Below are 26,421 nucleotides of genomic sequence, written 5' to 3'. Positions count from 1 at the left end.
CGAGCGTTCTCTCCCCGCCTCCTCCCACGTCGGCCGTTTTCTGCCCGTCTGGCGGCGCGCGGGAGCTGATTGGTGGGCGGGGCGGGGCGGGCGGGCGCGCGGTTGCCATGGCGCTGGCGGCGGGCCCCGGGCCTGGCGGCGGGGCGGCGGCGGCGATGCCGGGGGCGGCGGCGGGGGAGACGAAGGTGATTTACCACCTGGACGAGGAGGAGACGCCCTACCTGGTCAAGATCCCCGTCCCGGCCGAGCGCATCACCCTGGGCCACGTCAAGGCGGCCCTCGCCCGGCCGGGAGCCAAGTACTTCTTCAAGAGCATGGACCAGGACTTCGGGTACGCGACCCCCCCCGGAGAGAGAGAGAGAGAGAGAGAGAGGAAGGAAGGGGAGGAGGAAGAAGGGCCCGCCGGCCTCCCCCCGCAAGGAGAGAGACTTCGAGGGGAAGGGACCCAGGCGTCCGAGAGAGGGAGAGGCACCCACGTCCCCTCATCTCCTGGGGACCCAGGCGTCCGAGAGAGGGAGAGGCACCCCCGTCCCCTCAGCTCCAAGGGACCCAGGCGTCCGAGAGAGGGAGAGGCACCCCCGTCCCCTCAGCTCCAAGGGACCCAGGCGTCCGAGAGAGGGAGAGGCACCCACGTCCCCTCAGCTCCAAGGGACCCAGGCGTCCGAGAGAGGGAGAGGCACCCCCGTCCCCTCAGCTCCTGGGGACCCAGGCGTCCGAGAGAGGGAGAGGCACCCACGTCCCCTCAGCTCCAAGGGACCCAGGCGTCCGAGAGAGGGAGAGGCACCCCCGTCCCCTCAGCTCCTGGGGACCCAGGCGTCCGAGAGAGGGAGAGGCACCCACGTCCCCTCAGCTCCTGGGGACCCAGGCGTCCGAGAGAGAGACCCTCAGCTCCTGGGGACCCAGGCGTCCGAGAGAGGGAGAGGCACCCCCGTCCCCATAGCTCCTGGGGACCCAGGCGTCCGAGAGAGGGAGAGGCACCCCCGTCCCCATAGCTCCTGGGGACCCAGGCGTCCGAGAGAGGGAGAGGCACCCCCGTCCCCATAGCTCCTGGGGACCCAGGCGTCCGAGAGAGGGAGAGGCACCCCCGTCCCCATAGCTCCTGGGGACCCAGGCGTCCGAGAGAGGGAGAGGCACCCCCGTCCCCTCAGCTCCAAGGGACCCAGGCGTCCGAGAGAGGGAGAGGCACGCCCACCCCCTCAGCTCCTGGGGACCCAGGCGTCCGAGAGAGAGACCCTCAGCTCCTGGGGACCCAGGCGTCCGAGAGAGGGAGAGGCACCCCCGTCCCCTCAGCTCCTGGGGACCCAGGCGTCCGAGAGAGGGAGAGGCACCCCCGTCCCCTCAGCTCCAAGGGACCCAGGCGTCCGAGAGAGGGAGAGGCACGCCCACCCCCTCAGCTCCTGGGGACCCAGGCGTCCGAGAGAGAGACCCTCAGCTCCTGGGGACCCAGGCGTCCGAGAGAGGGAGAGGCACCCCCGTCCCCTCAGCTCCTGGGGACCCAGGCGTCCGAGAGAGGGAGAGGCACCCCCGTCCCCTCAGCTCCTGGGGACCCAGGCGTCCGAGAGAGGGAGAGGCACGCCCACCCCCTCAGCTCCTGGGGACCCAGGCGTCCGAGAGAGAGACCCTCAGCTCCTGGGGACCCAGGCGTCCGAGAGAGGGAGAGGCACCCCCGTCCCCTCAGCTCCAAGGGACCCAGGCGTCCGAGAGAGGGAGAGGCACGCCCACCCCCTCAGCTCCTGGGGACCCAGGCGTCCGAGAGAGAGACCCTCAGCTCCTGGGGACCCAGGCGTCCGAGAGAGGGAGAGGCACCCCCGTCCCCTCAGCTCCTGGGGACCCAGGCGTCCGAGAGAGGGAGAGGCACCCCCGTCCCCTCAGCTCCTGGGGACCCAGGCGTCCGAGAGAGGGAGAGGCACCCCCGTCCCCTCAGCTCCTGGGGACCCAGGCGTCCGAGAGAGAGATCCTCAGCTCCTGGGGACCCAGGCATCCGAGAGAGGGAGAGGCACGCCCACCCCCTCAGCTCCTGGGGACCCAGGCGTCCGAGAGAGGGAGAGGCACCCCCGTCCCCTCAGCTCCAAGGGACCCAGGCGTCCGAGAGAGGGAGAGGCACCCCCGTCCCCTCAGCTCCTGGGGACCCAGGCGTCCGAGAGAGGGAGAGGCACCCCCGTCCCCTCAGCTCCAAGGGACCCAGGCGTCCGAGAGAGGGAGAGGCACGCCCACCCCCTCAGCTCCTGGGGACCCAGGCGTCCGAGAGAGAGACCCTCAGCTCCTGGGGACCCAGGCGTCCGAGAGAGGGAGAGGCACCCCCGTCCCCTCAGCTCCTGGGGACCCAGGCGTCCGAGAGAGGGAGAGGCACCCCCGTCCCCTCAGCTCCTGGGGACCCAGGCGTCCGAGAGAGGGAGAGGCACCCCCGTCCCCTCAGCTCCTGGGGACCCAGGCGTCCGAGAGAGGGAGAGGCACCCCCGTCCCCTCAGCTCCTGGGGACCCAGGCGTCCGAGAGAGGGAGAGGCACCCCCGTCCCCTCAGCTCCTGGGGACCCAGGCGTCCGAGAGAGGGAGAGGCACCCCCGTCCCCTCAGCTCCTGGGGACCCAGGCGTCCGAGAGAGAGATCCTCAGCTCCTGGGGACCCAGGCATCCGAGAGAGGGAGAGGCACGCCCACCCCCTCAGCTCCTGGGGACCCAGGCGTCCGAGAGAGGGAGAGGCACCCCCGTCCCCTCAGCTCCAAGGGACCCAGGCGTCCGAGAGAGGGAGAGGCACCCCCGTCCCCTCAGCTCCTGGGGACCCAGGCGTCCGAGAGAGGGAGAGGCACCCCCGTCCCCTCAGCTCCAAGGGACCCAGGCGTCCGAGAGAGGGAGAGGCACGCCCACCCCCTCAGCTCCTGGGGACCCAGGCGTCCGAGAGAGAGACCCTCAGCTCCTGGGGACCCAGGCGTCCGAGAGAGGGAGAGGCACCCCCGTCCCCTCAGCTCCTGGGGACCCAGGCGTCCGAGAGAGGGAGAGGCACCCCCGTCCCCTCAGCTCCTGGGGACCCAGGCGTCCGAGAGAGGGAGAGGCACCCCCGTCCCCTCAGCTCCTGGGGACCCAGGCGTCCGAGAGAGGGAGAGGCACGCCCACCCCCTCAGCTCCTGGGGACCCAGGCGTCCGAGAGAGGGAGAGGCACCCCCGTCCCCTCAGCTCCAAGGGACCCAGGCGTCCGAGAGAGGGAGAGGCACCCCCGTCCCCTCAGCTCCAAGGGACCCAGGCGTCCGAGAGAGAGACCCTCATCTCCTGGGGACCCAGGCGTCCGAGAGAGGGAGAGGCACCCCCGTCCCCTCAGCTCCAAGGGACCCAGGCGTCCGAGAGAGGGAGAGGCACCCCTGTCCCCTCAGCTCCTGGGGACCCAGGCGTCCGAGAGAGGGAGAGGCACCCCCGTCCCCTCAGCTCCAAGGGACCCAGGCGTCCGAGAGAGGGAGAGGCACCCCTGTCCCCTCAGCTCCTGGGGACCCAGGCGTCCGAGAGAGATACCCTCAGCTCCTTGGGACCCAGGTGTCCGAGAGAGGAAGAGGCACGCCCACCCCCTCAGCTCCTTGGGACCCAGGCGTCCGAGAGAGGGAGAGGCACCCCCGTCCCCTCAGCTCCTTGGGACCCAGGCGTCCGAGAGAAGGAGAGGCACGCCCACCCCCTCAGCTCCTGGGGACCCAGGCGTCCGAGAGAGGGACAGGCACGCCCATCCCCTTTGCGGCACACCTTTGCGGTCACCCAGGTGCTTGGGAGAAGGCTCTCCCCTCACACCATAGGGGCAAACGCACCCACAAAATTCCCCATCCAGGGGCACAGCACCCACACATTTCTGTGCCAGGGTTGAGGGGCCCACCTGGCTCTCCTGCTTCACACCAGAGGACCCTGAGAAAGGGGCTCTGATGTTCTTGAGAAGGATCGCCTTGTCCTCTTAGGGGATCTGGGAGACAGCCCTGCCCCCGGCCACACACTTCACAGAGACGCCAGGCACCTGGGAGAGAAAGGACACCCAGCCTTTCATTGCATCCGGCCAGTGGTCCGCCTAGCTCAGTAGGGTCAGCACTGACTGGCAGTAACTCTGCCAGGAGACGTTCCCAGGTTTACCTGGAGATGCTGCCGTGGGTTGACCTTTTGCAGTGAAATTAGATGCTCCTACCGCTGAGATGTGGACCTTCCACAGAAAGGGAACCAGGCCTCTGGGAGGCAGGATCCACCCCATCTCCCCCCACCCTCCCACAGGCACCCAGAGCACACCCTTTCTGCACTTTGGGGTGCTTGGAGTAGCTTCCCACTGCTTCATAGTTGGGAGTTCCAGGGGCCACAAGCATCTACAGTGCTTCAGGTTAAGAACTTTGCTTCAGGATGAGAACAGAAATCGTGCTCTGACAGCGCGGCGGCAGCAGGAGGCCCCATTAGCTAAAGTGGTGCTTCAGGTTAAGAACAGTTTCAGGTTAAGTACGGACCTCCAAAACGAATTAAGTACTTAACCTGAGGTACCACTGTCATCGCTTCTTGCTCCTCGGAAGCCCCCTTTCCTGATTCCCTTTTCTCTTCCTTCTGCTGAAGGGTTGTGAAGGAGGAGATCTCCGATGACAACGCAAAGCTCCCTTGCTTCAATGGCAGAGTCGTTTCCTGGGTATGAAGTTGGCACATCGTCTCGCTGTGGGCACCCTTCCTAGCCTAGACCTAACTGTGGGTTGGCTTTAGGTCTGGGGTCTTGCTTTGGCTCTGGGCTCAACAGTGGAGGCCTCCTACCCTCAAGCCCTGCTTATGCGCTTCCTGGAGGCACCTGGCTGGCCGTCACCTTTGCTACATCCATGCAGGCTGGACCTGGTGGGGAGTTCTAGTCCAGAACATCTGGAGAGGCTTGTGGGAGGCCAGCCTAGCAGGAGCCTTTGGCCTCATCTAGCAGGGCCCATTTCCTCTACTTAAATTCCTGGCGTTTGGCTTCTGAGGGTTTATTTAGCGCCCAAGCAGGTGGTCAGTCTTTGGGGAGGTAAGGATGGGGGATGATTTCATATTCCTCATTTTACCTTCTCCTTTTCCCTGCCACAGCTTGTGTCTTCTGAGAACCCCCAGCCTGAGCTCCCTCCCCCTCCCCCTCCTCCCATAGAGGTACGACCAGAACCTTCGCCACCGCCACCGCCACTTCCTCCGTTGCCCGTGGAGCGGACTAGTGGCATTGGGGATTCCCGACCCCCTTCCTTCCAGTGAGTAAGGGGAGACTGAACGTGGGCTTTTGGGTTTCCCACTGGGTGGGTGTGCAATGTTTTTGAGTACCATTTGCTGGAAACCACAAGGAAGGTGCTCTTGTGCTCAAGTCCTGCTTGCAGGTTTCCCATAATAAGCTTCGGGTTGGCCACTGTGAGAACAGGGTGCTGGACTAGATGGGTCACTGGCCTGATCCAGCAAGTTATTCCTATGTTCTTACAGTGTTTGGCTGCTGCATAAATGGAAATGCTGTTTATTAGATTTATACTTCGTCTTCCCACAGAGCATACATCTGTGGTGTTCTTCAGGAGAGTTCACAGAGCCAAGTTCACATTTTCTAATTCAGATTTATTAACAAGGGATCCAAATGTAGCATGTAGTCAAACAGAAGCATACAAACGTAAATTTTACGTAATAACTATACATCAATATAAGATCTTGCCCTGTACAATATATTATTGTTTTATTTGTTAAATTTGTATACCATCCTTTATCCAAAGATCACGGGGTGGTTCATAACATTAAAACACAACATGAGAACAAAAATATACTTTATCCAATAGGTTTTGCTTTTCTGAGCCAAGCTAGAGGGTTGAGGGTTTCCTGAACGAGGGACTTGGGGAGGTGCCCGTTCTTAAACTCTGGTGGGTACTGTTGTGATACAATTCAGTGGTGGAGGCCCTTTCCCTGCCTTTGCAGCCCAAACATCTCCAGCAGCCACGAGAACCTGGACCACGAAACTGAGACTGAGTCCGTTGTGTCGCTGAGGCGGGAGCGGCCACGCCGCAGGGAGAGCATGGAGCACGGAGGTCAGTGGCTGCCTGGGAGCACAAACTCCGGGGTCTCTGTGGGCTGCAGGGGAGGGTGTGCGTGTGTGTGCAGCGGCCATTTTGTGAGTCCACCTTACGCTTTTCTCCTTGCCTTTAAAATAAATAATTAGCTGGGCACCGGCTAAACGGGCAGTCCCGCTTGGAGCGGCACCTGGCTGGGTACGAGAGCTCCTCCACCCTGCTGACCAGCGAACTTGAGACCACCAGCCTCTGCGACTCAGACGATGATGACACCATGAGCAGGTGAGGGGCAGAAATGGGCCGGCATTTTCGGTTGCGAGTGGCCAGTGGCTCCTTCCCCTTGGAAATGCTTCTCCTGGGATCTGTGGAGGGTGGGGTCTCCTCTGAAACAAGTCTTGCTTTTCAGGGGGCTCTTCCAGTCCCGCAGTCTCCCCAAGATCATTGCAAAGTCAGGAACTCTCACCTCCTGGCCCTAGGCAGTGTGGTGTAGTGGTTAGAGAGTCCGACTAGGAAGTGGGAGAGACCAGAGTTCGAATCGCCATTCACCCAGGGAATTCACTGGGTGACCTCAAGCCAGCCATCACCTCATAGCCTAGCCCAGGCTTCCTCAACCTTGGCCCTCCAGATGTTTTTGGCTTACAACTCCCATCATCCCTAGCTAGCAGGACCAGTGGTCAGGGATGGTGGGAATTGTAGTCTCCAAACATCTGGAGGGCTGAAGTTGAGGAAGCTTGGCCTAGCTGTGCCTGATGCCAAGAAGATGAAAGATGGGATTTGCCTCACGCCAGGCTGGGAAGTGGCGAGATTTGCCCAGGCTCAAGGTGTCAAAGAAAGAAGAGCTCTGCCATTTAGCGTGAGTGAAAACTTGCACTGTACTGGCTGCTAAATACAGTCGTACTTTGGAATCCATTCCGGAAGTCCGTTCGACTTCCAAAATGTTTGGAAACCAAATCACGGCTTCTGATTGGCTGCAGGAAGCTCCTGCAGCCAATCAGAAGCCGCAGAAGCCCTGTCAGACATTCGGGTTCCAAAGAACATTCACAAACTGTAAGAATCGCTTCTGGGTTTGTGGCGTTCAGGAGCCAAAATGTCCGAGTTTCAGGGCATTCGGAATCCAAGGTACGGCTGTATGTCACTTGACCAAAGGAAGGAATTTGCCTTGGCTGCATTAAGAATTGGGGGTGAAATCCTTGGTCCCGCCTGTGTTTAAGCCTTGGAGGGTTACCCCCTTGCTGTTGCAGGAGGGTCCATGATTCTCTGGTGTGCAGCAGGCTCCTTTCTCAGTTCTGGGTGATGAGCTCTATTTGGGCTCCTGGGCTCTCTCTTGGCCAGAGGTCCTCTTTTCGGCTTGAGTGATTTGCAGCAAGCCACCAAGAATGAATTCCTATGCCCCACAAATAACCCAGAGATGCATTTTAAATAAAAGGACACATTCTACTCGTGTAAAAACACGCTGATTCCCAGACTGTATGTAGGCCAGATTTAGAAGGTGATTGGGTCGGATCTGGCCCCCGGGCCTTAGTTTGCCTACACATGGGGTAGACCTTACCGCGAGGATGCTGATAGCTAGAAGGTGGAAAGGAGGGACTTTGCCAACAAAACAAGAATGGCAGGTGAAAATGTTTGAAGATGCGGAACTGACAAAAATGACAGGGAGAATTAGGAATCAAGCAACCCAAAAGTTCGGTAAAGAATGGGATAATTATAGAGCATATTAAAAAAAACATAGTTCCCATACGAAACCTTTAACATGCTTTGACTAACGCTCACAATATAATATGGTGTAAAGAATGCAGACAACATATCTTAAGTTAATTGTTGTAATATAATGCAGTTATTGAGGAAACGAAGGACCCATGCTGAGAGAGACAGAAGTCTTAAAGGATGGAAGAACTTTATTTTATCTATGTGAAACATTTATTTTTTTGGTAACATTTTGCTTTCTATGTAATGTATTTTTGCAAGTTGGTGGATGATGTGCTTTCTTTTTACTTTTGTGATGCAGTAGTTAAATTCAATAAAATATACTGTATTTTTCAGTGTATAAGACTAGGTTTTTTCCCTTTAAAAATAATGTCAAAAATTAGGGGGGCGTCTTATATGTGGGGGCAACTCCCTGCATTTTCTTAAATCTGAGTCCCCAAAATTGGAAAAATGTGGGGCGTCTTATACATGGGGACGTCTTATAGATGGAAAAATGTGGTGTGTGTATCTTGGGCATCAGGGTCTCTCTCCTCCTCTTTCCTGGGCAGGTTCAGCAGCTCCACGGAGCAAAGCAGCGCCTCTCGCCTCCTCAAGCGCCACCGTAGGCGGCGGAAGCAGCGCCCGCCACGTCTCGAGCGGGTAGGTTGGCATGGGGGGGTCTGCAGTGGCTATGTGGGTTGCTGTTCCGTGGGTGATGGAGGAGGCAAGATCTCTTGTCTTGCATGCAGGGGGAAGAGGAATAAGCTTCTGGGAGGGTGGGGCTGATCCTCACTCTGATTCCCCCTTTGCTTGAGGGTTTCCAACAGGCGTCTTGTTGGCTGCTGTGCTGCAGTACACGGGCCGTTGGCTTGATCCTGCATCCAGGCTCTTCTGAGGTCCCTCTGCTCACTCCTTTCTTTCCCAACTCTTCTTTCAGACTTCGTCCTTCAGCAGCGTCACCGACTCAACCATGTCTCTCAACATCATCACTGTTACCCTGAACATGGGTAAGGGCAGTGCTTTTTTATGGGGGATGCGTACCCCAAAACATTTTGTGAATCTAACTTTGGCCTCATTGAGGGGCAGTATTCAATACAGTGGTACCCTGGTTCTCAAACTTAATCCGTTCTGGAAGTCCGTTCCAAAACCAAGGTGTGCTTTCCCATAGAAAGTGATGCAAAATGGATTAATCGGTTCCAGACTTTTAAAAACAACCCCTAAAACAACAATTTAAGATGAATTTTACTATCTAACGAGAACATTGAGCCATAAAATGAAAGCAGTAAATAATGTACTGCAGTCACACAATCAATCAGTAGCTGAACTGGGTTCCACACAGTCACAGTCCCAAAAACAAAGGAGCTGCAAAAATGCAAAATTAATAGCAAAAACAGACAGACCTCAGCGTAGCACTCCAAACGGAAGTGTGGCACTCAAACCGGAGCACGTTCGGCTTCAGAAAACAATTCGCAAACCGGAACACTTACTTCTGGGTTTGCAGTGTTTGGGTTCCAAGTTGTTTGAGAACCGAGGTACCACTGTATGACTGGGAAAATGAGAGTACCCCTAAACATTTTTAAAGAAAAAAACAACACACTGGGTAAGGGAGCAGTTGAGGGGGGTGAGGTGAGAGAGAGACTTGAAATGGAGAAGATTGAGTGGCCAAAATGGGGGATTGCAGAGGCAATGGAAGGCAGGAGTGTGCGTGTGAGCGAATCACTACATGGGAGAGGGTTGAAGTCTGTAGGCTGGCTAGCTGAACAGCAAAATGCCAGAATGGGCATTTTTAAGCCACACTGCAAGCAGAGTTCTTCTGGTGGGCATAGCATCTCTTCTCTACTTTTATGAGAAAGTAAGGCAGGAACCTGCCAGGGGGGTTTAAGGGGTAGATCAGGGGTGGGGGAGCCTGTGCCCCACCCCAAGCTCGTTGGACTCTCAACTCCCACCAGACCCAGCCAGCAGGGCCAACGCTCAGGGATGATGGGGGGGCGTAACCACATCTAGCTTCTCTCACATTGACTTGGGTGGTCCACCAATCCTCCTCTCCAGATCTGCCATCCCATTCTCAGTTTCTTCATTTATTACAGTGGTGTCCAAACTTTTTTCAAAGAGGGACAGATTTGATGAAGTGAAGGGCTGTGGGGGCCAACCAAAGTTGTTGATCTTCTTTTAGGATTGAAGTTGTTGAGCTTCTTTTAGGTTGTTTGAAGTTGTTACGGTTTTTTAAAGGATTTTTACCCCAGGAAATAAACAGGGGCCAGATTAAACCGACCGGTGGGTCCCCGGAACAGACTTTGGACATGCCTGATTTATTAGAATCATTTATTATCATTTATTAGAATCATTGGAAGGGACCCCAAGGGTCATCTAGTCCAACTCTCTGCAGTGCAGGAATCACAGATAAAGAATGCCTGACAGGTTGCCATTCAGCCTCTGTTTCTAAACCTCCCATGAACACCCACCACCTTCCAGTTAATTGCTAGACTTGACCTCCTTTATTCTCCCCCCGCCTTTTTCCTGAGCAGAAAAGTACAATTTCCTGGGCATCTCCATCGTGGGGCAAAGCAACGAGCGAGGAGACGGGGGCATCTACATTGGCTCCATCATGAAGGGTGGCGCGGTGGCGGCAGACGGCCGGATCGAGCCCGGGGACATGCTGCTGCAGGTGAGGGGGGGAGGAGAGAGGACGCTCCTCAAAGCCCTTGGGGAGCTTCCTTCCCGTTTTGGGGGGCTGAGGATGGGGAGAGAGCAGCGCCCCAGAGCCACAGCATCAAGCCGGCCTAGCAGTGCTTGTTTCTTCTCTGCCCCAGGTCAACGACATTAATTTTGAGAACATGAGCAACGACGACGCCGTGAGGGTCTTGCGGGAGATTGTCCACAAGCCGGGGTGAGTGGGCTTTCCCCCGGGCACCCTCCTGAACGCTGGGCTGCCTTGCGGGGGCAGCCTTGAGCTCACGCTCGCCTTTCCTTTGCAGCCCGATTGTGCTGACAGTGGCCAAGTGCTGGGACCCCTCCCCGCAAGGCTATTTCACCCTGCCTAGAAGTAAGTGGCCGGGACCCATGTGTGTCCCCCCCCCAAACCCTCGAGAGGCTTTGCTCTGATTCCGCCAGACCCAAAAGGAGTGAAATGGCCATAGCAGGCCACAGGTCCCCCTGTCCCCCAAACCTAAGATATTTTGGCAAACAGCCGGGCAGAGTTTGGGCTCCGGATCTGGAAATGTCCTGGTTCTAGGGCCGAGACTCTGGGATGGGGGAGAGCAGGGCAGGCCGGGAGCCTCGGTTCGCTGGGGAGTTTCCTAAGGCTTCTTCCCTGTCTGTGTTGCGTCCAGATGAGCCAATCCAGCCTATCGACCCAGCGGCTTGGGTGTCCCATTCAGCTGCCCTGACTGGGGCCTTTGCTGCCTACCCTGGGAGCAGTTCGATGAGCACCATCACCTCGGGGACCTCCGTCACTGAGACTGAACGTGAGTGACCCATATCGCTCTCCCCTTATTATTACCCGGGGGGGGGTGGGAGGGAGAGGACAGGGGCAGAAGGAGGTGTAAGCCCTCTTCTGAAAATCTCTGTGGCCCCTCTTTCAAGAAACACCAGGTGTCTGCTGCTGGACCACACTGTTGTAGGTTAAAAAATAAACCCAGTGGGAAAGCCAGCAGAATGAATGCAATCCCATATCTGGTGTATTTATTTAAAAGCAGTTACAAAGCGCTAAATATTTTTTTAAAAAAAACCTTTAAGCAGTATATAATATAGAAGAGGAAATAGTATTATTTGAGTAAAAATTCAATCTAAATCCAATAAATCAATGGTATGAAGCATATTTAAAAGGATAGAAGAGCCAAGACAGTGGTACCTTGGTTTAAGAACAGCTTAGTTTATGAACAACTTGGATTAAGAACGCTGCAAACCCAGAAGTAGGTGTTTTGGTTTGTGAACTTTGCCTTGGAATAAGAACATGTTTTGCTTCCTGTTGAGTGTGTTCCGTTTGTAAATTGAGTCCCCTGCTGCTATGGGAAAGCACGTTTTGGTTTACGAACCGACTTTCGGAATGGATTAAGTTCGTAAACTGAGGTACCACTGTAACAGAATCTAGGCATGTAAAGCAGTTTAGTCTTTTGGGTCTGGGAGAGCAAAAAGGCCAGTCTACAAGATGGCTGAAGCAACAGATGCTTTGCTGCTTCGCGTGTGAGAAGGACTTTCTGGTGGAAATGCCCCTTCTTTGGGTCACCACCTTATGATATTCTGCCGGATGTGATGCCGTGAGCAAAATTTGCCCAGGCAATCCAAGACTTTTGTCCAGGGGCAGCCAGCCTTTGGGTCACCTGGTCCCAGGTTTGTGATTAATCAGGTTATTAGCCCTGAAGCCTGAATGTTGGAAGATTCAGGAGAGATAAATGAGTACTTCACACAGTGCATAGATAAACTTATGGAACTCATTCCAGCAGGAGGCAATGATAGCCACCAACAGGACTCTCAGTGGCTGTAGCCAGGATGGCTGTGCTTTGCCTCCACAGTTGCTGAAAAACGCAGGAGGAGAGAGTGTTTTTTCTTTTTCTTTTTCTTTCACGTTGCTTTTATATGCAGGATTATCTGAAGTCTCCCATCTCACTCCCTTGTTTCTGGGTCATTCGCACCAATTGTCTCATTTGTCTTGCACATCCACAGAAGATCCCAGGATCTGAGCATTTTCCACACCTTTCCCTTAACATTATTTATTTCTCCCCACCTTCCCCCCAAAATACATTTAATTGAGTGTTAATAATGACAGGCAGCTGCAGAAAAGAAAGAAGTGAAAGAAAAATGAGTTTGAAAAAAACCTTAGTCGTCACAATTGTCAATAAAGAAATGTAGAGTTCGGCTCTGCAGTTTACTGAGTTGGTGGTAGAACGTACCATAGAGGAAAGGGGCATTGTGGCCCATGATTTTTACAAAGAGCTCCATAGTCTGAATCATAACGATTTCAATATTTTTATTTTAAAATATATCTAGAAAAAGTAGACACTCTGATAGACCTGTGGGACTTGAGCTGCTGCGTTTGCCGTTTGGTCTGATTTCATTTTATATGCCAAGAAGACAATCTGGAGCGCGTTGGCCCCTGGGCACTTTTAGTTGCTGCAGAAAAATGATGCCTCAGCTCCCCTGGGGGAAAGCTCGCTCGGGATCTCGCATCCCAGGGGGTTTGACGGAGGTCTCTCTTTCCCTTTCCCCCATCGTCCCACAATCAGGCTTTGACGACTTCAACCTGTCCATCCACACCGACATGGCCTCCGTCACCAAGGCCATGGCTTCCCCAGAGTCGGGCCTGGAGGTCCGCGACCGCATGTGGCTGAAGATCACCATTCCCAACGCTTTCCTAGGTACCGTGCTGAGGAGCGGGGCAGACGGGAGGGTGGAAAGGCGGCAGGGAGCGGGATTCCCCTTCCCAGGCCCTGAAGCTCCTCCGTGGCAGCCTAGCTGGCCCACCCCGGCCCTCTCCCTCACCCCTGTCGCCCACCCCTCCCAGGCTCGGATGTGGTGGACTGGCTGTACCACCACGTGGAGGGCTTCCAGGACCGCCGAGAGGCCCGCAAGTACGCTAGCAACCTCCTGAAGGCTGGCTTCATCCGCCACACGGTCAACAAGATCACCTTCTCCGAGCAGTGCTACTACATCTTTGGAGACTTCAGCGGCTGCGAAAACTGTAAGGAGGAAAAGGCTTTGCTCAGAACTGTAGCTCTGCTCCAGCCTTCCCCAAGCTCTGTCCGTCTTCCTTCCTCCCTCCTTTTCTTTTTCTTTCTCTCTCTCTGTTCTGAATTACAACTCCCATTATCCCAAACACATGTGGATGTATAGCAATGCACCTGTTGGAAGTTGTAGTGAAAAACACCTGGAACCAAACCCACATTCCTAATGGGAGTGGAGCGGTGAAGGTTGCTTGGAGTGCAAGGAAACACGGTCCAGGCATGTTTAGAGGCACCCTGTTCTTAATTCCTACAAACAGGTTCTGGGCATTCAACCTGGATGGACCTCAGCCCAAGAGAAGAGATGATTAAGGCAACAACAACAACAACAACAACAACAATAATAATAATAATAATTTTTATTTATACCCCACCCTTCCCAGCTCAGACTGGGCTCAGGATGGCTAACATCAGATATAAAAACAATTGATTAAAATACAACTTATAAACAAGATTAAAGTACAACATTAAAGTGCAGCCTTATATCAGTAGAAACTCAAATCAAAAACTTTTTGGGGATGAAAACATCAAATCTTCACTAAGGCCAGCTATCCATACTGGGCCAGAAAAAAGCCAGGGAAGTCCCCAAATAGGAGGGGAAAGAGAAAGGAAAAAGGAAAGAGGGGGAGGGGATCAAGTTGATTCCAAGCCAAAGGCCAGGCGGAACAACTCTGTCTTACAGGCCCTGCAGAAAGAAATCCGATCCTGCAGGGCCCTGGTCTCATGAGACAAGGAATGGAAACATCTGTGCTGGCAGGGGCTGGTGGGAGTTGTTGTCGAAAACATCTGGAGGGTGCCAGCTTTGGGGAGGGGAGCGAGAAGGCTGCTCTGTTCTCGCCGGATCTCACACCCACACTGCCTTTGCCTGCTTGACCGGCTTGCAGCTTTCAGGTTGGCCCCTGCCTTGTTGCCGAAAGCCCTAAACCTGTTCGCAGCCACGGACTTTGTTGAATTTTCTGCGTGCTCCAGGCCATAGTTTGCCAGGCTGTGGAATACAAATGCACACTAAATTGCACTGCTGAACTAGACCGTATGGTCAGTCCAAGCCAGCTCAGCTGAGATGGTTTTGGGTTCCTCCTAGGCAGGCTGTAACATGGGAGAGTCCTGAGGAGGAGAATAACATAGTTGCTAAATCTCTGCCTCTGCCCTATTTAATTGCCTTCAGGAATGATCTGTGCCTCTTTCCTTTCCATTCCATCTTTAAAAACAATAAAATAATTTTTATTAGTTTTTCCTTTACAACAATCCAATAATAGCCTCATTATAACAACGCCAAATTGTAATGCAAATCCTAATACAAATCATTCAAATGCCAAATTCCATAATTTCAGTGGCCCCCCGCGTGCTAGAATTGATGGTTTACTTTATTCCTATGTTCCGAAATCTTACTGATTTCAATTACATTCCTGTCATAATAGTAATCCCTTATACAACAGCTGCAATATTCATAACTTCTGTTCCTGTTGACGCATTAAGTAATTTATAAGACTACAAGTGAAGATCTCCTACTGTATCAATGCTCTTCCTGTGTGTGACATTTATTCTGTCCATGGTGTTTCTTCCTGTCCTTTCCATTCCATCCTTAGCCCCTCACCGTTCTGCTTGATAGCCGAAATCCAGTTTGAGCGTCTTGCTCTGGGCTGCTTCTTTGCATGGAGAACTATCGATGGCCGCTAACCATGGTGGTTGTGGTCTTTCTGAATTCCAGTTTCAGGAAACCACCGGAGGAGGGGCGAGGGCTCTTTCTGGTCAGATCCTGCTTTCGGGTTTCCCTCTGGGGCATGTGCTTGATGGGCCTGATCCAGCAGCCCGTCTCTTTACATTTTCTCCACTTGGATGGACTCCTCATTCCTGGTTTCCTCCTCTTCTTCTTCCTCCTCCAGACATGGCCAACCTCTCCCTCAACGACAATGACGGCTCCAGCGGCGCCTCCGACCAGGACACCCTGGCCCCGCTGCCCTTGCCGGGCGCCACCCCCTGGCCTCTGATGCCCACCTTCTCCTACCAGTACCCGGCGCCCCACCCCTACAGCCCACAGCCCCCGCCTTACCATGAGCTCTCTTCCTACAGCTACGGCATGGGGAGTGCCGGCAGTCAGCACAGCGAAGGTACGGGGGGCTTCCTGGATCTCGTCTGGCCCTTTTATTGTTTTGCAAATGGCCCTCCCTCAGAATCATAGGAGAGTTGGAAGGGTCATCTAGCACAAGGGCCATCTAGCCCAAGCCCCAGCGATGCAGGAATCTTTTGCCGAATGTGGGGCTCGAACCCACAACCCTGAGATTAAGAGTGTCAGGCTCTTCCGACTGCTATATTGGGGTATCAGGGCTGCGGGCTGCCCCAGTTGGGACAAGCAGTTCCCAGCCTTGCGCAATGCTCATTCATGAGCAAAGGCCCTTCGGGATTCTCTGGATGAATGAGTGAAGGTTCTGTGTGAGTGTCTGAAGGTGGTTGGAGGATGGATGGCGGCTAACAGATTGAGGTTGAATCCTGACTAGACAGAAGTACTATTTTGGGGGGACAGGAGGAGGGCAGGCGTGGGGGACTCCCTGGTCCTGAATGGGGTAGCTGTGCCCCTGAAGGACCAGTTGCGCAGCCTGGGATTCATTTTGAACTCACCGCTGTCCATGGAGATGCAGGTCAGTTCTGTGTCCAGGGCAGCTGTCTACCAGCTCCATCTGGTGTGCAGGATGAGACCCTCCCTGCTGGCAAACTGTCTCTCCAGAGTGGTGCATGCTCTGGTTATTTCTCGCTTCGACTGCTGCCATGTGCTCTACGTGGGGCTACCTTCGGAGGTGACCCGGAAACTACAATTAATCCAGAATGTGGCAGCCAGACTGGGGACTGGGAGTGGCCGCCGAGACCATATAACACCGGTCTTGAAAGACCTACATTGGCTCCCAGTACGTTTCTGAGCACAAGTTAGAATCATAGAATCCTAGAGTTGGAAGAGACCACAAGGGCCATCGAGTCCAACCCCCTGCCAAGCAGGAAACACCATCAGAACACTCCTGACATATGGTTGTCAAGCCTCTGCTTAAAGACCTCCAAAGTAGGAGACTCCACCACACTCCTTGGCAGCAAATTCCACTGTCAAACAGCTCTTACTGTCAGGAAGTTCTTCCTAATGTTTAGGTGGAATCTTCTTTCTTGTAGTTTGGATCCATTGCTCCGTGTCCGCTTCTCTGGAGCAGCAGAAAACAACCTTTCTCCCTCCTCTATGTGTCATCCTTTTATATATTTGAACATGGCTATCATATCACCCCTTAACCTCCTCTTCTCCAGGCTAAACATGCCCAGCTCCCTTAGCCGTTCCTCATAAGGCACCGTTTCCAGGCCTTTGACCATTTTGGTTGCCCTCCTCTGGACACGTTCCAGTTTGTCAGTGTCCTTCACTTGTTAAAGTTAAAGTGTTGGTGTTGGCCTTGAAAGCCCTAAATGGCCTCAAAGGCCCAGTAGACCTGAAGGAGCGTCTTCACCCCTATTGTTCTGTCCAGACGCTGAGGTCCAGCTCTGAGGGCCTTCTGGCGGTTCCCTCATTGCGAGAAGCAAAGCTACAGGGAACCAGGCAGAGGGCCTTCTTGGTAGTGGCACACCCTCCCAACAGATGTCAAGGAATTAAACAACTAGTTGACTTTTTGAAGACATCTGAAGGCAGCCCTGTTTAGGGAAGTTTTTAATGCTTGATGTTTTATCGTGCTTTTAATATTCCATTGGGAGGTGCACTCCATTGTTTCTTGAGACAGACAGCTGCCAACAACAACTAAGTATTATTATTATTAGAGAGTGGGTAAGCATTGCTTCCCCTGACTTACACACCTCCTCTCTCCCTTCTTTTCTGCAGGCAGCCGGAGCAGTGGGTCAAACCGCAGTGACGGCGGTGGCGGTGGAGCTGGCCGAGGGGCCGGCAAGCCCAAGGAAGAGAAGGCGGGGGCCGACTCCAAGTCCGGCAGCGGCAGCGAGTCGGAGTACTCCATCCGCAGCGGCAGCCAGCGCGGCGGGGTGACGGTGGGGCCCGGCGGGGAGGGGTCTTCCCAGCGCAGCCAGCACAGCCTGGGGGGTGGCAGTATCCGTTCTCACCACTCCCTCCACGCGGCCTACGCTGCCCCCGGGGGCATCCCCCTGGCTTACAACCCCATGGTGGTCATGATGGTCCCGCCCCCCGCCCCACCCTCAGCTGCTGCGGCTGCCGCGGCCGTCCAGCCCCCTGGCGCCCCCCCGGTACGCGACTTGGGCTCCGTGCCCCCCGAGCTCACGGCCAGCCGCCAGTCGTTCCACATGGCCATGGGGAACCCCAGCGAGTTCTTTGTCGACGTGATGTGAACTGAGGCTGGGGGGGCCCCGAGCCCCACCTTGCGCTCACCGCCGTGGCCTCCGTCCCCAGAGCCTTCCACAACCCTCTGACCTCTTGCCGGGGCTTTGTGGCCCCCCCTCCCACACACATGCCACAAGAGAGCCTTTCGGATGGACCCAAACATTTGCTTCTTGCTGTCAGTTGGCACAACGCTGTGGTGCTCTGACTCGGCCGGAAGCAATGTGGCCACCATCCACTTCTGTGGCACTTCCGTGGCTCACCTTAGGGCTCGCGTGACCCACGCCCGCCTTGCCAGCAATTTTTCCTTCACCAGCAGAACCGTTTGCCTTCATCCCGTGATGTCACACGTGGCTTCCGTGGCCACAGGAGATGGCTTGACGGGTCCTCTCTCGTTTATTGCATTCAAATGGCTCCGCCTTCCATATTGTGAGCTGTCTTTTTTTACCTTTTTTTTTTACTACCGTGGCTGGCTTGGCCACTTTTTAATCATGTGACTCAGGTCTCTAGAATCATGTGACCTCTGCCTCCTGTTTTGTATCTGCCTTGAACTGGTGTCCTCTGAATTTTGGCGCCCCTCGAATTCTGTGGTCAGTTGGCCCTCTTAGAATGTCACATGACCTAGGGCATCAGCCCAGGACTTCCTGTCACATGACCTGATCTGTTCTATGGTTTTGTGAGCAGGTGAGTCTCGATGCCTCCGCTTCTTAGCAAAAGAGTAGATTCATTTGATCCCCATCCCTGCACCCCACTTGATCCCAAAAAACCCGGTGTCAATGAAGTGCTCCTTTTGTTTTGTGCTGTTACTTTTTTTTCTATTAAAGAGGAAACTTTCTTAATTTTTTTTTATTCATGTTTTTGGAGTTAAGATGGTTCAATTTTTTTAAAAAAAAACCTTCCTTTTGTATAAAAGTCTCCCCCCTGCCCCAGATCTCATTTTTACACTACACCCCCTACCCCCAAATGTGAGATCATTCTTTTGGGTTTTTTTTTTATTGTGTGTTTCTAACACTGCAACTCTTTGCATTTTGAAGGGTTTACAACCAAAGTGTCACTGGCGACATTTGATTCCAGGGTCGCTGCCAGTATTGTGCTCTTTGCCCTGTTTGTAATAGAAAATGTGTTTGTTTCCTTCGCAGCCTGTTGCTGTTTCAGCTGCTACAGTTTTCCATCCCGTGCGGGGGGCGGAGGTAACTTGAGGCAAAATCCCAACATCCTTTGCCCCCGTTTCAATCCCAGGTAAAGACCAGGCCATTGATGTGGGATAGGAGTCCTTTTGGTTTTAGAGCACAGAGTTCAGATTCCATCTTCAGGCTGTACATAATAATTATTTTGTTGGCAGCGGAGACTGGATCCAAAAGTTCTCTTCTGCCAACGAAAGGAGGATTACTTTCTCTGTCATACAAAGGGGGAACTCTTGGATCTAAGCCTGTATGGACATCTTGTGTGTGACACTATTAGGGGAACACAGCTTAGGACTGAAATGCGTCTGTTTTGCTCACAGACACGTCCCCCCCCCAGCCCTTAAAATTCTTTTTAGAGAGAGAATTCGGTTTTGAAGCCTCTCACTGGGCAGGGTTATAGTTCACGCTTTGCCGTGCAATGTAGGTGGGCAGGGGAACAAACCCCAAAGAATCTCCACTTGCAAATTGTCGCAGGAAGCCCTAAAACTAGTTTTTATGGGGTGTGGGCATATTGTGCCTGCTTTGCTCCTTTCCTCTCGAGCTGGGGGGAAAGAACCACAGTTCCTGCCTTAGTATTATGCCCGACCAGAGGGATTGTAGTCTCTAGTGTTGCCATATCTTAGGAGCTAAAAAGAGGACAACCCGAGCCGCTGCCATCCCGAGCTGGGGAAAGAGACTTGTGGTTGCGGGTGTGCAGAGCCTCCCGAGCCACCCCAAAAACCTGGAAATTGCCTTTAAAATGTAAAAATCCGGATGGGCACGTTGGCCTCCCAAAAGAGGACATAACCGGGTTTTCCCAGGCGTATGGCAACCCTATTCTAGGGCCAAATAAGCCACCATCTCCTAAGCCAGGATTCTTCATTTTTAAATCGCAGGAGCGAATTGGGCTCGTGCAAAGTAAAGGCCTGGTTTTGTGGCTTTTGGAACACGTGAGTGAATCGGGGTGGGATATTTTGGGGTTTGTGCAACACTTTCAGGGCCTTTCTAACCAGGGACGCCCAGAATAAGAGCTGAGAGCCAAGATTCCTCGACACTTCCATCCTCCCGGTTTCAGAAGCCAGGCCAGGGACTCTTCCAGAACACAACCTTTTCCTCACCTGGATGGGAAGGTGGTTCGGCCGCCTGCGCTGCGCCTCTCAGTTTCCACACCCAAGTGCAGAACGTAGATGTTGAAATTTGCCTCTTGTTACCTCCTGAGCGGTGCCAGGTAGTATGTTGTTCTAGCTTCCTGCGCTCTCTCTCTCTCTTTTAAACTCTCCTGTCGCTGCCTCATCCAGAGTTGTAGCAATTCGTTTCCCCAAATCCTGCAGGGTCTCATCCGGGGAAGAAGGGAAAAAGTGGAAGGGAGGAGGAGAGGGATTCAATGCCCCCCCCCGACTTGCCTCCCTCCCCAAACAGGGTACGAACTTCCTCTTCAATGGTGCTACTTCCTTCCAGCCTGCACGCTCCTGCGAGTCTTTGTCTCTAGGTTGCAGCAGGAGACACCCCCCTAGGGATTGGGGCCCCTCTCCAGTATTTAGCCCTCCCCTCTCTCTAGGGGCCTGGGTGTGTGTGTGCGTGCGTGTGATCGGTAGCAGATAACTATTTTGTAATAACATATTTATTTTTTAGCTCTTTTGTGTACAAAAAAAACAACACCATTCAGTAATAATTAAAAAAACAACCTAATAAAACCAAAGTGTGTCAACTCGTGCTTTTTGTTTACGTGATGCTCAGAGAGGGGTTTTTTTTTGGGGGGGGTAAACCAAATGGCAAGATTCGGAATTAGTGCTTCAGACATCTTGCAGTTCTTTGGCGGTCTTCGATACTCAAGGTCAGGGGTCAGCAAACTTTTTTATCAGGGAGCCAGTCCACTGTCTCTCAGACCTTGTGGGGGGCCAGAAATATATATATATACATATACATATATATATATATATTCGTAAAAACATGCTGATTCCCAGACCATCCGCGGGCGGATTTAGAAACCAATTGGGCCAGATCCGGGCCTTAGTTTGCCTACCCATGCTCAAGGTCAAACAGGAGGGTCAGCAGTTGGCGCACCTTACAAAGGAAAAAAAGGAAAGTTTGGGGGAGGGGAGTCCAGGGTGGCTATGGATTAAATTGACGCTGCGTGGGAATGGTTTATTTCCTTCCCCTGCTGACTGGAAAGTAACAGAACCTCCAGTGTTTCTGCTGCAGAATAGGTAGGTCTCTTCACGCTCCAGTCAATTCCTACCAAATTCTGCATGCAAATAGCGCAGGAGCGTTTCCCCTAATCAAGAGTGCTTTGCCCTCTTTAAATATATTCCAAGCAAGGTTGGCAGCAGGGAGTGGGAGAAGATACTTTCTAACAGCACAAGGCAAGGTAAATACAGTGGTGCCTCGCAAGACGAAATTAATTCGTTCCGTGAATTTTTTCATCTAGCGAATTTTTCGTCTTGCGAAGCACGGTTTCCCATAGGAATGCATTGAAAATCAATTAATGCGTTCCTATGGTCAAAAAAAGTCCAAACAAAGCCAAATTTGGTACAACAAGAGTTTATTAAGTGCTCTTTAAAGTCACACATACTGTAAAGAGCATTTCAAAATTCAAACCCAGATTTTTTTTAAAAAAACAGCAGAGTGGCCCAATGGTCACAGAAAATCATAAAAATGCAGAAAAAAACCACAAGCTTCCAGATTCTTGCAAACCCCTCCCCAACTGTTCCCCCAGCCCACCCAGCACACAGAAATTCAAATCCAGATTTTTTTTAAAAAAACAGCAGAGTGGCCCAATGGTCACAGAAAATCATAAAAATGCAGGGGAAAAAACCACAAGCTTCCAGATTCTTGCAAACCCCTTCCCAACACCAAGTCCTTGAATTCCAAACACCCCAACCCAAAATCCAAAACCCCCCCAAAAAGTTTTAAAAGCTTAACTTACCAAATGGCTGCAAAAGAAGTTTTGGAAAAGCTTCAAAAATCACCAAAGTCTTTAAAAACCTCAAAAAAGGCTGCTATGTACACTGCGTTCTATGACTTGCTCCTCGAAGTCAAGTCGCAACTGTATTAACAGTGTTAAGAAAAAGGAAACAAACTTGCAAGACGTTTTTGTCTTGCGAAGCAAGCCCATAGGGACATTCGTCTTGCGAAGCAGCTCAAGAACGGAAAACCCTTTCGTCTAGCGAGTTTTCCGTCTTGCGAGGCATTCGTCTTGCAGGGCACCACTGTAATGGAACAATTTCAAATGGGATGTTTTGCTGGCAGCAGAACGGAGGACCTTGCTGCTTTGGAGCGGCTACAGACCTAGAGAAAAGCAGATTGGCCCATGATATATGTGTGTGTGTGTGTGATACAGAGTTTGCCTCCCCCTCCATTTGTCCCACAAGATAAACTTGAGGTTAAATTAGAAGAGTCACGCAAGGCAGAATCTGGCCCTACAGGTATCGCTAGACTACAATTCCCATCATCCCTGGCTATTGGACATGTCAGTTGGAGCTGATGCGAACTAGTTTCCTCCCAACAGCTACCTGGAAGAAGCAGGCCACCCCTTGCAGGTTGATAGGCGGTGGGCACTTTGCACAGGCTCAGTGGCACCATAGTTTATGGCTGCATCCGGCCAAGACAAACGGATCTGAGCCAGAAAGGGCGCACACCAAGTGAAGCGCCCTTGTTTAAATTCTGCCTCTTCTTCCCTGCCTTGGGACCCCAACATTATTCTTCAGACTGGGCTGTGGACCTCACTTTCTGTGGCCTAGAAACGCCTTGCGCCCAAATCCCCTTGCTTTGTTGTTGGGGAGGGCGGAAACTGGGCAGCCTGCCAGGGAGACCCCTGTTCCCCTCTGCACATGGACAGATGCACCCCTGGCTACAGCTTTAAATTAACCAGTATGGCGCATTGGTTAGAGTGTCGGACTAGGTCCTGGAAGACCAGGTTTCAAATCCTGACGGGTTGACTGTCTGCCAGTCGCCGCTTGACTCGGCCTAACCTACGTATGCCACCTTGATCTCCCTGAAAGAGAAAAGGTGGTGTAATAAACAAAAATCTGCCCTTATTCCCTTATGGGGAACACAAGAGCTCTTATAGAGTCCTTTGCAGGTTCTCCATCGGTCGGAGAAAATAGCAGAGGCCAGCCAGAGAATATTGAGAAGCAAAGCAGCTCGTAAGCCTGATCTTTATTGAACTGTTGCAACAGGGTGCTCCCCTCACACGCAGGAGGATGGAGGAGGACCCCGAACCCAGGTGTGCCCGCCCTTATATAGACATTTTAAATTGCCCGCCCTGGAGTCCAAGACCACTCCCAGAAACGTCATACCTACATCACAGAAAGGGCGGTCTACAGCAGAAATCTGAGTGCCTTGTTTACTTCCTGTCTGGCAGGTTACCTGTTAATGGTCACTTGATTGGATACCCTGGGGAGCCTGGCCAGTCTTAATGACAAATACTTCGTTCCTGAGCCAGGTCACAGGCTCACCCTATTCATACACAGACATACCCTTAAGACAGGATTTGTGAACAAAAAGACAATGGGGAGGATTTTCCATTTTCCTTCGACCTTGCATATTTGAGGTCAGTTTGGGAGGGACAAAATGGTTTCAGGACTTTTTTCTGTGGGGTTTCAGACATGTGGTTTATATATTCAGTTATGAACATTTTTATATACAGTGTGTGTGTGTGTATATATATATGTATGTGTGTGTGTGTGTGTATACATACACATATATGTATACACACACATACACATACATATATACACACACACACATATATATGTGTATACACACACACACACACACACACATATACACACACACACACATATGACCTTAGTTTTTTTATTTCAGTGGGGCATTAATACAATAAAGCAGTGCTTTTTTCTGGGGGGTACGCAGGCGTACGCACACCCCTAAACATTTTGTGAATCTAAGTTCGGCCTCATTGAGGGGCATAATTTCAATATGAGTAGGAAAATGATTCTTTTTCTGGGTGTGTGTGGGGTGGGGGGAAGGACTGCAGTAAAGGAATAAATGCACCCAGGGGTGCAAAAGCCCTAGATTAGCAGGGGGAAGAAATGCACTTTGCATGTGCTCTGGGCAGGCCAACTCTCTCCAAAACCCCCCCACCAAAATAATGCTTTCTTCCTCTGCTGGCCTGGAAAGCAAAGCCACGTCTCCATGGGGGAAGAAAACTACAACTCCCAGCATGCCCCGGGGCCATGGGTGGGGCAGGAAGTAATTAGCCCTATTCCCCCCACACACACACATATTTGAGCTGATGACCTTGCATAAGGGGAGGGGAGGAGCAAGAGGGAGAAGCAGGGAAACAGAAACTTGCAAGCACCTCCGAGGCAGAGGAAGGCCGGTCCCATAGACGCCCCCCAGCGATGCAGGCTTTGAGGCTGCCCCCCAAGTTCTGCTGGAGCCTCCTGCGGCTCAGCAGCCCCCCAGGGTGAGTCTGGACCCTGATCCTGAGAGGGGGCAGGAAAAGTTGCCTTTTGCTGGGTGTGGGGTGGTGGTTTTTTGGGGGGGATCTGAGTGTGGGGCGCTTTGGAAGGGGGTGGGGGCTGGTGGGAAAGGGGTTTAGGGGTGCAGAGGGTGGTGGGGAGATATTGAGTGTCTGGTTACAAGACCCCATAAGTGATTCCTTATAGGGGGGACGGGACGGTGGGGTTACCTGTTGGGGGGCGAAAGGAGCTGTGCTGTTTTTCCTTAAATAATGTTTTGGGGGGGATTTTTGGGGGTACTCTCATTTTAACTCAAGAAAATCACAATTTTATAGTTCAAATTGGGGGAATTAAGTACAGTAAATGGACCAAAGTACAAAGATTCACAATATGTTTAGAGGTATGTGTAACCCCCCAGAAAAAAAGCACTGACTTTGAACTGGTAGGGATTAAACGGAAGAGTCTTAACTGGACTTTGAACAAACATACAATTATTCATCGCTGCTTCAAACTTTACTATGTTACTACCTTCGTAAGTGGGTCCTGTGGGCTGCTGTTCTGAATACCGTATTTTTCGCTCTATAACACGCACCCGACCATAACACACTCGCAAAAAGCCCTTAGAAACTTGGCTGTTTCTAAAAAAATAAAATTATATGTATTTACAACCACAGCCACTTTACCTGGCCAGGTAGAGTCAGGATCAATTTCACTAAACTACCCTCTTCTCCTGAATCACCCCTTGCTTTTCCCCCCTTCCCAGGTCTGGTGGGCTCCCGGCTTTGACGTACCCCCCTCCCCACCCAAATGGAAGGAGACACTATGCTACGCAGACTGCGGAGGTATTTTGGGGCGTGCTGGGGGGGCAGGGTCTATTTCTAGTTACGCCTCTTTATTTTAATGGGAATCCCTTATTCTGGTGGATCGGGCCCAGGGGCTTTTGCAGTTTGATGGTTGTACGAAGGGGTTTTTGTTTTTGTTTTTTAGGGGGGAGGTTAAAAAAGGTAAGGATTTGTGTGGTGTGGGACGGTTGTTGGTTCGGGTGCTGGCAAAACAGGTCTGTGAACCTTTTTAGCCCTTCCTCCATCATTACCCAAAGCACGTGGCTTCCTAATTTGATGAATACCTATTGCACACTCATTAATCTCAATTATTCTTGCAACACCCTTTGTTGGGCTTGACGCTTTCTGGGGAGTGAGTAAGGTTAAGTTATAATAATAATAATCTGGGCGGCTTCCAATAAAGTGTTAAAAACAATACAGTGGTGCCTCGCAAGACGAAAAGAATCCGTTCTGTGATTCTCTTCGTCTAGCGGTTTTTTCGTCTTGCGAAGCAAGCCCATTGACGGATTAGTGGATTAGCGCTATTAGCGGCTTTTAGCGGCTTATCTGCTGATCAGATCAGCTGATAAGCGGCTTAGCGGCTTAGAAAAAGGCCATAGGAGATTCGTTTTGCGAAGCACCTCCAAAACAGAAAACTCTTTCGTCTAGCGGGTTTTCCGTCTTGCGAGGCATTCGTCTTGCGGGGCACCACTGTACAACAATATCCCTTTCTCCATGAGGACTAGGAGAGTGGTGGATTTAAAAACAATAGTAGCTTTTTGAAAGTCAGGCGGATTTTATCCTAGCCCCGTTACGCTCATTGAGAACCCTAGCAGCTATTGGCCTCACTTATTCCTTTCATCTTCTCCACCCCACCCCGGAAAAAGAATATATATAAATTCTGAACGCCTGGTTCCCCAAATCCTTTTCAGGTTCCCATGACAGGGAGGCCAGAGTTTTATTTCCCCAGTTGAAGTGCTTTGAAGTCAGAGTGTGTCCTTAGGATTTGGTTGAAAGGCAACCCTTTCTCACCCAAATGTCTGGAACTGGCATCTATTAACTGCCCACCCCACAAAAGATGCATTTTGAACACCCCCCTTTTTTTTATAAACGCTCCACCCCAGAGACAGCCGCAACCCCACCATGGTGAAATCTAGCCACACATTTCCACCACCTCAAACCAGACAGATTTGTAACTTGTCATTTCCAGATGTATATTATTTTGTCTCGTAAATACGCTGCTTGCTTGTAGAACAAAAAGCGGTTTACGAAGATGACGGAACAGTGAAATTATCAATAAAAAACGCTT

General features: G+C 52.4%; 2 protein-coding genes and 1 long non-coding RNA gene across 3 annotated transcripts in view; 2 read left to right on the top strand and 1 right to left on the bottom strand.

Annotated features, from left to right (window-relative positions):
- LOC309518154 overlaps window positions 1-26,421 on the bottom strand; it is a 214,594-nt gene that overhangs the window by 23,877 nt on the left and 164,296 nt on the right. The window lies entirely within an intron of this gene.
- DVL2 (dishevelled segment polarity protein 2) lies at window positions 151-20,564 on the top strand. Its single transcript, XM_082197612.1, has 15 exons — window positions 151-331; window positions 4,558-4,627; window positions 5,047-5,201; window positions 5,902-6,011; window positions 6,143-6,275; window positions 8,246-8,336; window positions 8,614-8,683; window positions 10,202-10,341; window positions 10,487-10,563; window positions 10,652-10,719; window positions 11,006-11,140; window positions 12,899-13,030; window positions 13,177-13,353; window positions 15,277-15,501; window positions 17,235-20,564. Exons 1-15 carry the CDS (start codon window positions 156-158, stop codon window positions 17,711-17,713), a joined length of 2,238 nt encoding a protein of 745 aa, XP_082053738.1. The 5' UTR covers window positions 151-155; the 3' UTR covers window positions 17,714-20,564.
- ACADVL (acyl-CoA dehydrogenase very long chain) overlaps window positions 24,123-26,421 on the top strand; it is a 31,969-nt gene continuing 29,670 nt past the window's right edge. The window contains exons 1-2 of the mRNA XM_082197669.1: window positions 24,123-24,296; window positions 25,055-25,133. Coding sequence (XP_082053795.1) covers window positions 24,232-24,296; window positions 25,055-25,133 — 144 coding nt within the window. The 5' untranslated portion in view covers window positions 24,123-24,231. The remainder of the gene's footprint in view (window positions 24,297-25,054; window positions 25,134-26,421) is intronic.

This window comes from Podarcis vaucheri (assembly GCF_965113315.1).
Source record: "Podarcis vaucheri genome assembly, chromosome: 13".
In the NCBI taxonomy this organism is placed as follows: Eukaryota; Metazoa; Chordata; class Lepidosauria; order Squamata; family Lacertidae; genus Podarcis; species Podarcis vaucheri.
This window is presented reverse-complemented; position numbering and strand designations above follow the sequence as displayed.